At 36.4% G+C, this 13,809-nt stretch overlaps 1 protein-coding gene across 3 annotated transcripts in view; it reads left to right on the plus strand.

Moving 5' to 3' along the window:
• The window catches only part of LOC131026808 (uncharacterized), a 257,348-nt gene extending 246,717 nt beyond the window's left edge, over window positions 1–10,631 (plus strand). For all 3 annotated transcript variants that reach the window (XM_057956786.2, XM_057956787.2, XM_057956785.2), the window contains 2 exons: window positions 9,892–10,067; window positions 10,206–10,631. In XM_057956786.2, the coding sequence (XP_057812769.1) occupies window positions 9,892–10,067; window positions 10,206–10,317 (288 nt within the window). In that variant the 3' untranslated portion in view covers window positions 10,318–10,631. The remainder of the gene's footprint in view (window positions 1–9,891; window positions 10,068–10,205) is intronic.
• Window positions 10,632–13,809: the final 3,178 nt, after the last annotated feature.

A 13,809-nucleotide genomic window follows, 5' to 3' on the forward strand; every position in this document is an offset into this window, starting at 1 on the left:
ATATTTCTCTATACTACCATCAGCAGCATGTTTAATTTTAAACAACCATTTAGAAGAAACAACAGACTTACCTTTAGGTCTAGGCACAACATACCAGACATCATTCTTGATGATGGATTGATACTCTTCGTCCATAGCTAGCTTCCAAGCTTGCTGGTTCATAGCTTCTTTTGTGCTGGATGGTTCAAACTCAATGATGTTGTACATCACTGCAACATAGTTAGAGATCTTCTGAGGTCTCTTACTTTCTTTGAAAGTGCCACTAGGAGCTGCAAACTTTTCTGCATCTTGAATTGTGCCTCTAACCCAAAGTGGTCTTTTCTTGCTAACTGCAATATCTCTAGGTCCAACAATTGGAACCAGAGGCTCAAGAGGATCATCATGCTCAATAGGTTCAGGAGCCTCATTAGGCTCCCTCTGGATCTCAGGGTTAGTATCAATATCTATATTTTGATTATCATTAACTTCTTTATCATTATCAACAAGAGAACCTTTAGATTTCTTGAAAGCAATATTTTCTTCAAAGGTGACATCCCTACTTACCTCAATGTACCTTTGACCAGGAATGTAGATGCGAAATGCCTTGGAAGATTCACTATACCCAACAAGGATGCCCTTCTTCCCAAAAGGCTCTAATTTAGTCCTCTTTTCCTTTGGCACATGAACATAGACAGGACTCCCAAAGATCATTAAGTGGCTGATATTTGGTTTGACTCCCGTGAAGGCTTCCTCGGGGTTATGTTCTTCAAGACACGATGAGGACATCTATTCTGAATGTACACAGCAGTCTTGGATGCTTCAACCCATAAGAAGGTCTACAGGTCCTGATCATGAATCATGGCTTTAGCAACTTCAACAATAGTTCTATTCTTTCGTTCAGCTACACCATTTTGTTGAGGATTGTAGGGAACGCAAAACTCCCTCTTAATTCCTGTTTCTACACAAAAGTCATTGAAGCTACTTGAAGTGTATTCACCTCCATTGTCAAATCTTAACACTTCAATTCTTTTGCCAGACGTATTTTCAACTCGAGCTTTAAATTCTTTAAACCTATTTAACACTTCATCGGATTCTTTAGATTTTAGAAAGTACATCCAAGTCTTTTTAGAAAAATAATCTATAAATGTAACATAGTATAGAAATCCACTAGGTGAAGGAACATACATAGGTCCACATAGATCAGAATGAACAAGTGCTAATTTTTCTTTAGCTCTACTTTCGCTTTTATGAAATGGACTTTTAGTGTTCTTACCTAATGCACAACCTTTGCAAGCATCATCATGAGATTGATTGAGTTTAGGCATACCTTTAACCATCTTTTCAAGTGAAGGAAGTGCCTGATAGTGAAGATGACCGAGCCTTCTATGCCATAGCTTGCTAGATTCAAAAGCTTCATGAATGAGTGCTCAAATGGGGTTAGCTGAAAGCTTATACAAACTGTCATATCTATTTCCAATAACACAAGCAGATTTAATACTAGATTTCTTAGGCCATGCAAGCACTTTACCTTCAAAAAATGCTATTTGATAACCTTTATCTTTTAGAGAAGAAATAGAAATTAGATTCCTCTTAATTCCAAGTACAAATAAGATATCACTAAGATGCAAAGACATACTAGATTCTAAATTTAAAGAAGTGCTACCAAAGCCTCTTACCGAATACTAAGCATCATCACCAATTACCACATGAAGGTTGGACTCTTTCTCCATCAAGTCTGAGAGATGCTCTCGATATCCCGTGATGTGCCTAGATGCACCACTGTCGATTAACCAAGTGTTACTATCGGTTGGCACATTGCTGAACAAGGCGGAAATGAAGAAGTAGTCTTCATTGTCCTCTAAGTTTGCAACTTCATTCAAGTTGGCCTCTCCTTGCATGGGCGAATTCTGACATTCTTTGGCATAATGTCCAAACTTGTCGCATCTGAAGCAACGAACACGTGAAAGATCCCTTGGCTTCTTCCTTGAATTGAAAGCTGAAGGTCTGAAGTCTCTATCTCTTTTGAAGTTGTTCTTCTTCCAATGACCTCCCTTTCTTCTAACATGTTGAGATGCAAGCACATGTTGATCTCCTCCATGAGAGCCTTTGTGCATTTCTCTGGCAGCAAGGCGAGACTCCTCTTGAATACAATTTGACTGGAGGCGATCAAAGGAAGGGAATTCAGCTCTTCCACTTATGCTTTGAATGAAGGGATCCCAAGAGTCGGGAAGACCATTCAACGCAATCATGACAATATCCTTGTCCACAACATCGCTTCCAATGGCGCTGAGTTGGTCGTTCAATTCTGAAATCTTCATGAAGGACATGACTGAATCTCCTTTGCACATTTTGACTTGAAGAAGTTGTTGCCTCAATGTGAGTGTCCGGCTGATGTTGTTGATCTCATATATCCCTTCAAGATGTTTGAACATCTCTCGGGCTATCTTCAACTTGGAGATGACTGGAACAAGGTGATCGTTCACGGAAACAATAAGAAACTTCTTTGCTTTGAGAGCATTTTTCTTGAATTGCTTTAGCTCTTCCAAATCCAAAGGTTCAGTCAAATCCATATCTTCCACAAACTGTAACAGCTCTAATTCTTCAAGAGCAAGGAGGACACGAACCTTCCATGATGTGAAATTTAGGGCACCTTCAAGTCTATCCTCTACTTTCAGACCTGTAACCATCTTGCAAAACTAAAACAACAAACTAAAAGTGGAGCAACTAATAATCTGATTATTTGAATGAACCTAAAGCTTTGATACTATGTTAAATTAAAGTGCTCAGATGTTAAACAAACTAATTAACCATAATTAGACTATGAATAAACAGTAATAGTAATGTAACACAAGACACAAGACACCAATACCCTGGGAAAACCTCCCTCTTGGAGTTGAAAAACCTAGCCTTAAACTATAAGATGTATTATCTCAATGGTAGGCAATTACAATATAACAGACTTATCTCTGATTGTTGTCCAAACAACTGTTGATATGTGGCGACTGATCAGCAAAGTATTGTTATTAGCGGTTGGGATGCTTAAGGCATTGTAAGGTTGATGTACTGTTTTGCTGGATAATAAGAAAGATTGGACGACTGTGTATGGTGGACGTAACCCATTCTGGGTGAACCACATTAAATCTCTGTGTTATCTGTGTCCTATTTTATTCCTTTATCTTTTGTATTTAAATCTGCATATAATTGTTAGTTCATATTTGCTTCGGATCTATTAGAAACCCTAACAATTGGTATCAGAGCGAGGTTTTCTGTAAATTGGCAGGACTTTCATATTTGAGTGGGAGCAATGGAGGATTCCAAATTCAAGGTCGAAAAGTTTAACGGCCAGAATTATCAGTTATGGAAAATGCAGATGGAGGATTACCTGTATCAAAAGGATTTGTGGCGGCCATTGGAAAGAAAGGCAAAGAAAGCGACCACAATGTCAGATGGAGAGTGGGACATTTTAGATAGAAAGGCACTGGGATCCATTCGATTGTGCCTTGCACCGTCTGTAGCATTCAATATAACAGAAGCAAAAACAACTGTAGATTTGATGGCGACATTGGCTAAGTTGTATGAGAAACCCTCGGCTTCGAATAAGGTATTTCTTATGAAGCATTTATTTAATTTGAAAATGAGTGAGGGAGGATCTGTAGCGGAGCACTTAAATGAATTTAATACAATTACCAGTCAATTGTCTTCGGTAAAAATTACCTTTGCAGAAGAAGTTAGGGCTCTCTTGATTTTATGTTCTTTACCAGAAAGCTGGAATAGCTTGGTTATGGCTGTAAGTAACTCTGTCTCTGGTAAAAATACTTTGGTATTTGATGATATTGTTGGTGTTATCCTAAGCGAGGAAATGCGAAGGAAAAGCACAGGTGAGACTCCAACATCATCAAGTAGTGTTTTGAATGTAGAGAAAAGAGGAAGATCAAAGGAAAGAGGAAAAGGCCCTTGGAATGAGAAGTCACGAGGGAAGTCAAAGAAAGGATGCTCTCAATCTAGAGGAAAGAAAGATTGCTGGTACTGCAGAAAGCCTGGTCATCTAAAGAAAGACTGTTGGTCTCGGAAAAACAAAGGAGACAAAAATGAAAATGATAGTAAGGAAGCTAATATTGGAAGTAATACTTTACAAGATGCTTTAATCTTATGTTTGGATAATGTTAATGATTCCTGGGTAATAGATTTTGGGGCTTCATTTCATGCTACACCCCATAGAAAATATTTTCTAGATTATGTTCAAGGTGATTTTGGACAGGTATATTTGGGTGATGATGAGCCCTGTCAAATTGTTGGAAAAAGAAAGATAAAGATCAAGTTGCAGAATGGAAATGACTGGTTTCTGCAGGAGGTAAGACATGTTCCTAATTTAAGAAGAAATTTAATTTCTACAGGGCAACTAGGTAGTGAAGGTTGCATAGTTACCTTCTCAAACAGTATCTGGAAGGTCAGTAAAGGATCATTAGTAGTAGCTAAAGGTGCGAAGGTAGGCACATTATATCTGTGTACTGGTAACACTTACTCTACCCTAGCTACTATAGATAAAGTTACTGTAGGGACAGCAACAATAGATGTTGCAAGAACAGATTCGATAATGTGGCACCATAGGCTTGGGCACATGAGTGAGAAAGAGATAAAAATCCTTCACTCCAAAAATCTATTGCCAGGACTAAAGAAGATTGATTTATAGTTCTGTGAAAACTGTGTTTATGGTAAACAGAAAAGAGTCAAATTTCTCGAGGTTGGGAAAGAGGAGAAGAGTGAGAAGTTAGAGCTTGTGCATTCAGATGTATGGGGACCAGCTCAGGTATCATCTCTTGGTGGCTCTTGTTATTATGTTATTTTTATTGATGACTCAACTAGAAAAACATGTGTATATTTCTTAAAACAAAAATCAGATGTTTTTGAAACTTTTAAGAAATGGAAAGCTTTGGTTGAGAATGAGACAGGAAAAAAGTTGAAGTGTCTCAGATCGGTTAATGGAGGTGAGTATTGCAGCAAAGAATTTGAAGATTACTGCTCCTTAAATGGGATTTGAAAGCAGAAGACAGTTCCAGGAACTCCACAAGAAAATGGCGTGTCAGAAAGAATGAATAGGACTATCATGAAACGCGCGAGGAGCATGAGATTGCATGCTAGATTGCCCTTACATTTTTGGGCAGATGTTGTACAAATTGTTGTCTATTTGATAAATAGAGGACCTTCAACCCCTTTGGATGGTGGTATTCCAAAGGAGGCATGGACTGGTAAAAAGGTAAATTATTCTTTTCTGAAAACCTTTGGTTGTGAAGTTTTTGTCCATATTGATAAAGAAAACAGAACCAAGCTTGATGCTAAATCTCAGAAATGTACCTTCATTGGATATGGGATAGATGAATATGGCTATCGGTTATGGGATTTTGAAAATAAGAAAATAATTAGAAGTAGAGATGTTATATTCAATGAGAAGGTTATGTATAAAGAACAGATGCAGGAAAAGAAGCATGAACAGGACAAACAAGAATATGTGGTGTTGGATGAGATTCCTGAAAATGAAATGCTACAGGTACCTAATGCTCAGCAACAACAGATTGTCCCACAAACTCCTGCAAGTGTTAGACGTTCTACGAGGTCAAATAGACCCCCTGAAAGATTTTCTCCTTCTTTGTATTCTATTTTATTAACTGATTCTGGTGAACCAGAAGAATATGAAAAAGCAATGCAGGTGGATGCCAAACAACAGTGGGAGCTAGACATGAAAGAGGAGATGGACTCCTTGATAAAAAATAAGACTTGGGACTTAGTCCCTTTACCTGCAGAAAAAAGAGCCTTGCCTAACAAATGGGTTTATCAGCTGAAGGAGAAGGAAGAAGGTCAGAAAAGATATAAGGCCAGACTTGTGGTAAAAGGTTTTGCACAGAAAAAGGGTATAGATTATGATGAAATATTTTCTCCGGTTGTAAAAATGACTTCAATTAGAACTGTACTTAGTCTTGTGGCTGCAGATGATTTACATCTTGAACAATTAAATGTCAAAACAGCTTTTCTCCACGAAGATTTGGAGTAGGAAATTTACATGCTGCAACCACAGGGATATGAGGTCAAAGGTAAGGAGAACTTGGTGTGCAGGTTGAAGAAAAGTTTGTATGGCCTAAAGCAAGCACCCCGACAATGGTATTTAAAATTTGATAGTTTCATGGCTGAACACGGTTATCATAGATGTCATTCTAATCATTGTGTATATTTTAAGAGATTGGATAATGGCAGTTATATTATCCTGTTGCTTTATGTTGATGACATGCTTGTTGCTGGGTCTAACATGCAACAAAAAAATGATCTTAAAAGAAATTAGCTAGGTCATTTGCTATGAAGGATTTGGGTGCAGTTAAGCAAATTCTCGATATGAAGATTGCACGAGATAGGAAAAATAGAACCTTGAATTTGTTCCAAAGCGAATATATAAAAAAGGTGTTGAAAAGATTTAACATGTAGGATGCAAAAGCAGTTAGTACACCTTTGGCTAGTCATTTCAAATTGACTAAGGAGATGTGCCCAAAGGCACAGGAAGAGGTAAAGAAAATGTCTAACATCTCGTATTCATCAGTTGTTGGTAGTCTGATGTATGCAATGGTTTGCACAAGGCCAGATATTGCACATGTAGTGGGAATTGTGAGCAAGTTTATGGGTAATCCGAGTATGGAACATTGGAATGCTGTGAAATGGATTCTTCGGTATTTGAAAGGAACTACTACGAAGGCATTATGTTTCAAAGGATCTAATGCTGCTCTGAGTGGATTCATTGACTCTGATCTGGTAGGTGATATTGATTCATGGAGGAGTACTACAGGGTATGTTTTTACCATAGGGGGAACTGCAATCAGTTGGATTTCTAGGCTGCAAAAGGTTGTTGCACTTTCAACCACTGAAGCTGAGTATGTTGCTTCTACAGAAGCCAGCAAGGAGATGATTTGGTTACAATGTTTTATGGAGGAATTGGGTCAGACACAGGAGGATCGCCCATTGTATACCGATAGCCAGAGTGTCATTCATCTTGCAAAGAACTCTGCTTTTCATTCAAGGACAAAGCACATTCAGCTCAGGTACCATTTCATCCGGACTGTTTTGGAGGAGGGTCAGTTACAACTTGAGAAGATTCACACAAGTGAGAATCCTGCCGATATGTTCACGAAGGCAGTTCCACATGAGAAGCTGATTTCTTCATCAGTTTCTATTGGTCTTCTTGATTGATAAGTGTGGAATTTATACCAGTCAAGTCCAAGTGTTTTATCCAGTGGATGTTGTAAGTACAGTGGTGTTGTCTTGTATCAGTCTCCAAGTGGGAGATTGTTGATATGTGGCGACTGATCAGCAAAGTACTGTTATTAGCGGTTGGGATGCTTAAGGCATTGTAAGGTTGATGTACTGTTTTGTTGGATAATAAGAAAGATTGGACGACTGTGTATGGTGGACGTAACCCATTCTGGGTGAACCACGTTAAATCTCTGTGTTATCTGTACCCTATTTTATTCCTTTATATTTTGTATTTAAATCTGCATATAATTGTTAGTTCATATTTGTTTCGGATCTACTAGAAACCCTAACAACAAGAAGTTGCCAAGATGATAGAGGATGCAGCCCTAACCAGCAGTAGATGACCAAAGGAGCAGATCAGCAGAAGATGACTTCAACAAGCTAAAGCAGAATCAAAGATAATCTTGACAACTTCGCTTAAAATGTCCTTGAGGTTCGCCAAAGTGCAGACCAGCAGATTCGCTAAGGGTAGAAGAGCAGATCGCATTTTGCAAGTAATGAATATGTTTAACTTCATCTTGAAGTTGTTATATATATATCCTTATTTTGGCAGTCGGCTTGCAACATTATTAATTTAATGTTATATTGTTATTGATATTTCCCACATTAGACATTTGGGTCCAGCCCAATGCCTTAGCACGTTACATTTTGGGCCCAGCCCTATCACACATTGAATTGCCTTTCCCACGTTACATTTGGGTCTAGCCCAATAACAAGTACATTGAAATAATACATACATATATGATTGTCATTTGATAACATCAAAGTTCGATAATCAGATATCCAAACTTAGCTAATATTTTCAACAAATATCCCCTTCTTTCAAACTTCAAAAGGATGAGGGATATTACACTAACCTTCAAAAGCTTTGCAAGCTGTAGCCACTTCTAGATACCTTAACATCATTGACAACACTGACAACACTACGACCAACAGAAAGTTGTCTTCACATCCATCTGCTCAATATCAAGATCAAAAGTTGTTGCAAATGATGAAAAGAATTGAATTGATGTTAGCTTGGCAACTAGAGAAAAAAAATCACCATAATCAATTGCCTCAACTTGGGAATATTGCTTTGCAACCAATCTAGCCTTGTACTTTTTAACACCACTATTTGAAAAAATGAATTTCTTCTTGAAAACCCATTTGCAACCAATAGACTTTCTACTCTTTAACAACTATACCAAGTCCTAAGTGTCATTCTTCTTTAAAGAAGCCATCTTATCATTCATGGCCAACTTCCGAGACTCTTTATCATCAATCTCCATTGTCTCAGTCACAGTTCAAGGCTCACTAGTGTCAGTAATGAAGGCAAAAATGTATGTAAAATTAGGCGAACTAACCTCTTTGGTTTCGTCCTTCCTTGAGTGGATCTTTTCAAATGTTGAGGTGGAGTTTCTTGTTGTGAACTTTTTGAGCTCTTTGTACTAGCTTCCTTGTCAAATCTATCTTCAACCTTTTGGTTCAACATCAAGTGCAGTTATCTTAGTCTTTGGTTGTAACTACATTGTAGACTTGCATTCCCATCTGGTTGCTTAACTACAGAAAAAGGTTTGACCTCTCTAAAGATCACATTTTGACTATGCAATGCCAATATACACTTTACTACCTTATGATACAACTTGGACCTATTTTCTTTGGGCACATAAGCATATGCCTCACAACTAAATACTCAAAGATGTTGAAGGGAGGGATTTCTGCCCATCCAAACCTAAATGTGGGTTTTATCCACACGTGTTGATGAAGGCAACTTCTTAATTAACATGTGCTAACTGCCTCTCCCTAGCAGAAAAATAATACAAGTCTGGAGAAATTTCAACAGCATAACCTTCTATGAAAACATACACATACAAGAAGCGAGGGTGGACACCTTTTGCCATCAATCTCCACACAAGAAGAAGCAAGAATCAAAGTTTCACCCTCGTCTATGTATACTAAGCAAGCTTTATTCTCCCAAAAGGTAGAATCAAACTGCACTAATATCATTATAGGAGCATTGAACTGTGCTTTCCATACCATCACTCCCTATCAAGTCGCACACTGGCTTGAATACGCAAACATGAATAATCAATGAGAAAGCATGAAAGATCCCATGCTACATTATTTCTATAATCAAAATGCTAATCATGACCATCTTAACTAATGAAAAATCCCCCAAAGCTCAGCAACAGGAGGATATCACCACGAAATAGTGTCACTGAAAGAAACTGTATGTAATATGCCCAAGGGACTGTTGTGCGTAAGTTTGGTACTTGATCATATCAATTCCTACAATATCACCATGCTGCAAGGTGAGCCGAGTTTATAATGAAATACTAGTCTGTATCGAGTATATGTAACTTGAGGTCTGCCATCTATCTGTAATTTCTTACATTACACATACATCAGTTGTGTGTAGATTTATGCTTGACATGGTAAAACTTCAAAGTAACAAAATCCCTATTACACTTGTCTTATTGCTATGGTTGCTGATTGGTTTTGTGATTCTTGCAATCAAAACTTATTTTATTGCTTAGTGCTGAATAGTAATAGGATCTAGGTCTACGTGAAGATAAGAAATGGCATACCTGTGTTATCCAGGTGCATATGATATCTTTAACAATTGAATTGTTGGTTTTATAGAGTAATAAAGATGGCAACTGTGTAAAGCTGATGACTCTGCATGCTGCCAAAGGCCTAGAATTTGACTCGGTGTTCATCACTGGATTGCAAGATGGTTTGCTTCCATTACAAGATGCTAATATTGATGAGGAGCGTCGACTTTTCTATGTAGGAATAACCAGGGCAATAAAACAACTGTAAGTCTTCTGGAAACCTCTGTCCTGCAATTTAATTCTAACAGCCTAACATAGTAAGTAGTTTGTTACGGTTCAATAAAAATCTGAGCATTATTCTCAAATGAATTTTAATTTCTATTGAATGATTACTTGACATAGGTACATAACCTTTTCAAGATCAACGTTTAGACAAGGAAAGACAGTTGAAGCAAAGCCATCAAAATTTATTATGGAGATACTGAAGTCACCTGAATTAACAGAGGTTCAGTAGAATGTTGTCTGTACATTTTTTGTTCATGTTCATGTATATATAACAATGTTTAAAATTTGACTCAACTTTTTGTCCAGAGAAGTCAGTAGTAGTTATTAATTCTGATGACCTTTTGCCCCTTAGATCTAAGGTCTGCATTTAGTGCGAAGTTTTAATCTATTGTCAGGGTCCATTGATTAACTATTGTAACATGTATCTTTTAGTCACGTTGACCTACATTGGTTATTGGTGGACATTGCTAACATTTATTTTTATTGTCCATATCAATTTTTCTTGTAACGAGGCAATTTTAACAGAAAAAACAATTTTGTTCATTAGATCATCAAATGCAGTAATTTGGATATTATAATTTAAACAAATCAAATCTTACTTTTATAGCCAAGTTCAAGTTACGAGTGGGTGTCGCATGTTCTTGAACTTTTTATTTGGACACCCAATGGTAGAACTAAACCCTAAAAACAAAAATTGAGAGCCTTTGAAGGATTTTAGGGATTATCCAAAAGTTTATGGTTTTGGTACAAATCTCTAGTCGTATGTTGATATTGGAAATTTTTTATTACATTAGTTATTATTCGTTTGCATCTTCATGGCTGATTTCTTTTGTTATATTTACCTTTTTGTGCTGCAATCTTTTGGTAAACAGCTTTCTTGCCCCCCTTTGTAATCTTCCAACCAATGTTCTGGGCAGAATCTAGGGTTTCTATATGCCATGCCCAACCTTGGTCGATTTACATAGTTTTTGGTGGTAAGATGGCTAAAATGTCTTAAGTTGACAAGGATTTTGCATTCAAGGAACGTTATCTGTTAATAATTTAACTATTTTGTAGGTAAAGATTCTATTTAAAATATTTTTTTAAATTTCAAAATATAGATCTATATAAAGTCAGCTAGCAAGCTAGAAGAATGTAATAATTCATGTTATCTTTGTAAAATGAGTTGCGGTATAATATTGCACTCATAGAATGAATTGAAGAAGTTCCATAAATAAAAACTTTATGTAATTTAAATCATTTTAATCATTTATTTATTTTTAATTATTATTTTTTAATTTTTAATTTTAAATATTTTATCTATTTAAAAAACTATCTTATTTTAAGAACGCATAAGAATTATATTGATAAAGATTTCCTAAAAAATGGATTTTTCTTTAAAATATTAAATAATAAACTATCTATTCTTTCGGTGTAGATGTTGTAACATTCTAAATTCATATTTAAAAAATATTTATTTCTATCTTTAAATTTAGATTTGTACACAAAATTTATAAGATTTTCTCAATTAATTAAAATAAAATAAAAATTATTTAAATAATTATAGATAAGATTAAAAAGAATATTCAATAAAATTATGATTGTATTTAAATCAAATATATATAAAATTGAAAAATTCAAAACAATTTTATTTAATTATGTAACTTTCTACATATTTGATTATTATTTATTCAATTAATTATATTTCTTCTAAATCATCTAAATTTATATATAGATAAAAATTTACATTTAGTTATATTTATTTAAATAATTGTCTTAATTTTGTTTTATAATTCATTTCACTTGCACAATTTTTGCTTTTAATTTTTTAATTTTAGTTTTTTTCTTTATTTCTAATAATGCGAGTTTTTGCGCAGTCTTTAGATGTATACAGGGCAATTGTATTCATTCATCATTGTTTTTGTTTTTTACTTTTTAATTGGCAAATTGCTACCAAAGGGTAGCTCACGGGGCCTTCACTTAGTGAGCCTAGGTTATAGCACGTGTGTTCATGGAATACTAAAGAAACCCTCTATTTTTAAAAAATATTGTCCTAAACTCTTTTTTTGTTACCCCCTCCCAATACATAGCTTGAATTAAAACACCCCTATTTTCACCAAATATTGTATTTTTTCATAGTTGGAATTAAAGACCCCCATATTTTCATGGATAGGCAATATATAGCACCTTTATTTTTGAGATATTAAACCCAATTAATACACGTGATATAATATTGCCTAGCTAGTGAAGCCCCCATGGGGTAGCTATCTTTCATTGAAAATAGAGAAATTACATAACTAAGTGTATAGAGAATGAAACAAGATCTAGATAGCCTCTATGACTTCCATGGACCTCTCAAGTTGGCATTAGGGAGTAGACTCCCTTGACCTCCATGCTTTGTCTGACTTGATCTTGGATAGTAGACCATTCCATGCCTCCACTTTCTCTGTGCAAATCTCTTCTTCGATCTGGTCAATCACATGATTTGATAGTAAGTGCAACATCGTTTCCCTCCTTGTAGACATGTGAGACAAAGTAACTTTGAAATTTGCTCACGGTATCCTTGATATCAACGAGCCACGTCTGGGACTTCAAGCTTGGTGCTTTACCTGTGGAAATGGCTCGAATGACATTAAGAGAATCCCACTCGATGTCCAAGACCATTAATCCTTGTTGCTGACAATATCTTAGCCATGTCAAGATGGCAGCATACTCTGCATCATTATTGGTGCCAATCGGCAACTTTATAGATTTGCCTAAAATCACATTTCCCTTATGATCATGGGCTATAAAGCTAGTGCCAGAGGGGCTTGGGTTTCCCCTTGACATGTCATTGAAATTTATTTTCAAACGGCCTTGTTTAGGGGGGATCCAATGTGTTTTTGTTTCGTTTTTTTAATGTGACGCTCAATCTTTCGCGGGATGAGGTGCGACCAAATCTGCTTTCGTCCCAAGACGTATATACTATGTTTCTTCTTGAGCCCGCATAGGTGTTGAGGTGTTCTGAGATAGCTATTTTGAGTTTATTGAAAAGTGTTTCCATGCTCTCCTCCTCCTTGAAGATACGGTTATTTAATTCCTTCCATATAGCCCACAATATGGTTGGCAGAATAGCATGCCATAGGCCTGACCATATCGCCCCTTTATACAATGAAGACCATGAAATGAAGATCTCTTTCAATTGCTAGCAGTGGACATTGATAGTTCATTTTGCCAAGGCAGAATTCCCAGCATTTTTGTGCCATTACACAATGTAAAAACTAATAATCAACAGTTTCACCTTCACATTTGCATAGAGGACATCTAAAGGGGTCAGCATAACCAATTTTCATCAACCTCTACCCTGTTAGGAATTTACCTTGCACTGCTAGCTAAGAAAAACCTCCTGATTTGGGCAAAATACTTGGATGTCAGCATAAATCCGTACGCCATTCACATTTCTCCCAATCTCTCCAAAGAATCTCATATCCCAACTTAACCAAATACTCTCCTAACTTGGACGCACACCAGATGATCTCATCTTGTCCTTTAGTAATCCTAACATGTCTTTTATTTAATTTCGCCTTGAGCACTACCCAAGAGTCTTGGTCTAAGCATTCCAAATCTTTCCATCGCACTCTCAACACGCCATCCCTATCTTCTACACTAAGGTTATCCCTAACCTTATTGCCCCAAAAGGTGTCAATTTGTCCCTTATGAAATCCATTCTCTGGTTACCCGTCAATTTTTCGAAGTCGTTCCA

The sequence above is a fragment of the Cryptomeria japonica genome, chromosome 1 (assembly GCF_030272615.1).
Source record: "Cryptomeria japonica chromosome 1, Sugi_1.0, whole genome shotgun sequence".
NCBI lineage: Eukaryota > Viridiplantae > Streptophyta > Pinopsida > Cupressales > Cupressaceae > Cryptomeria > Cryptomeria japonica.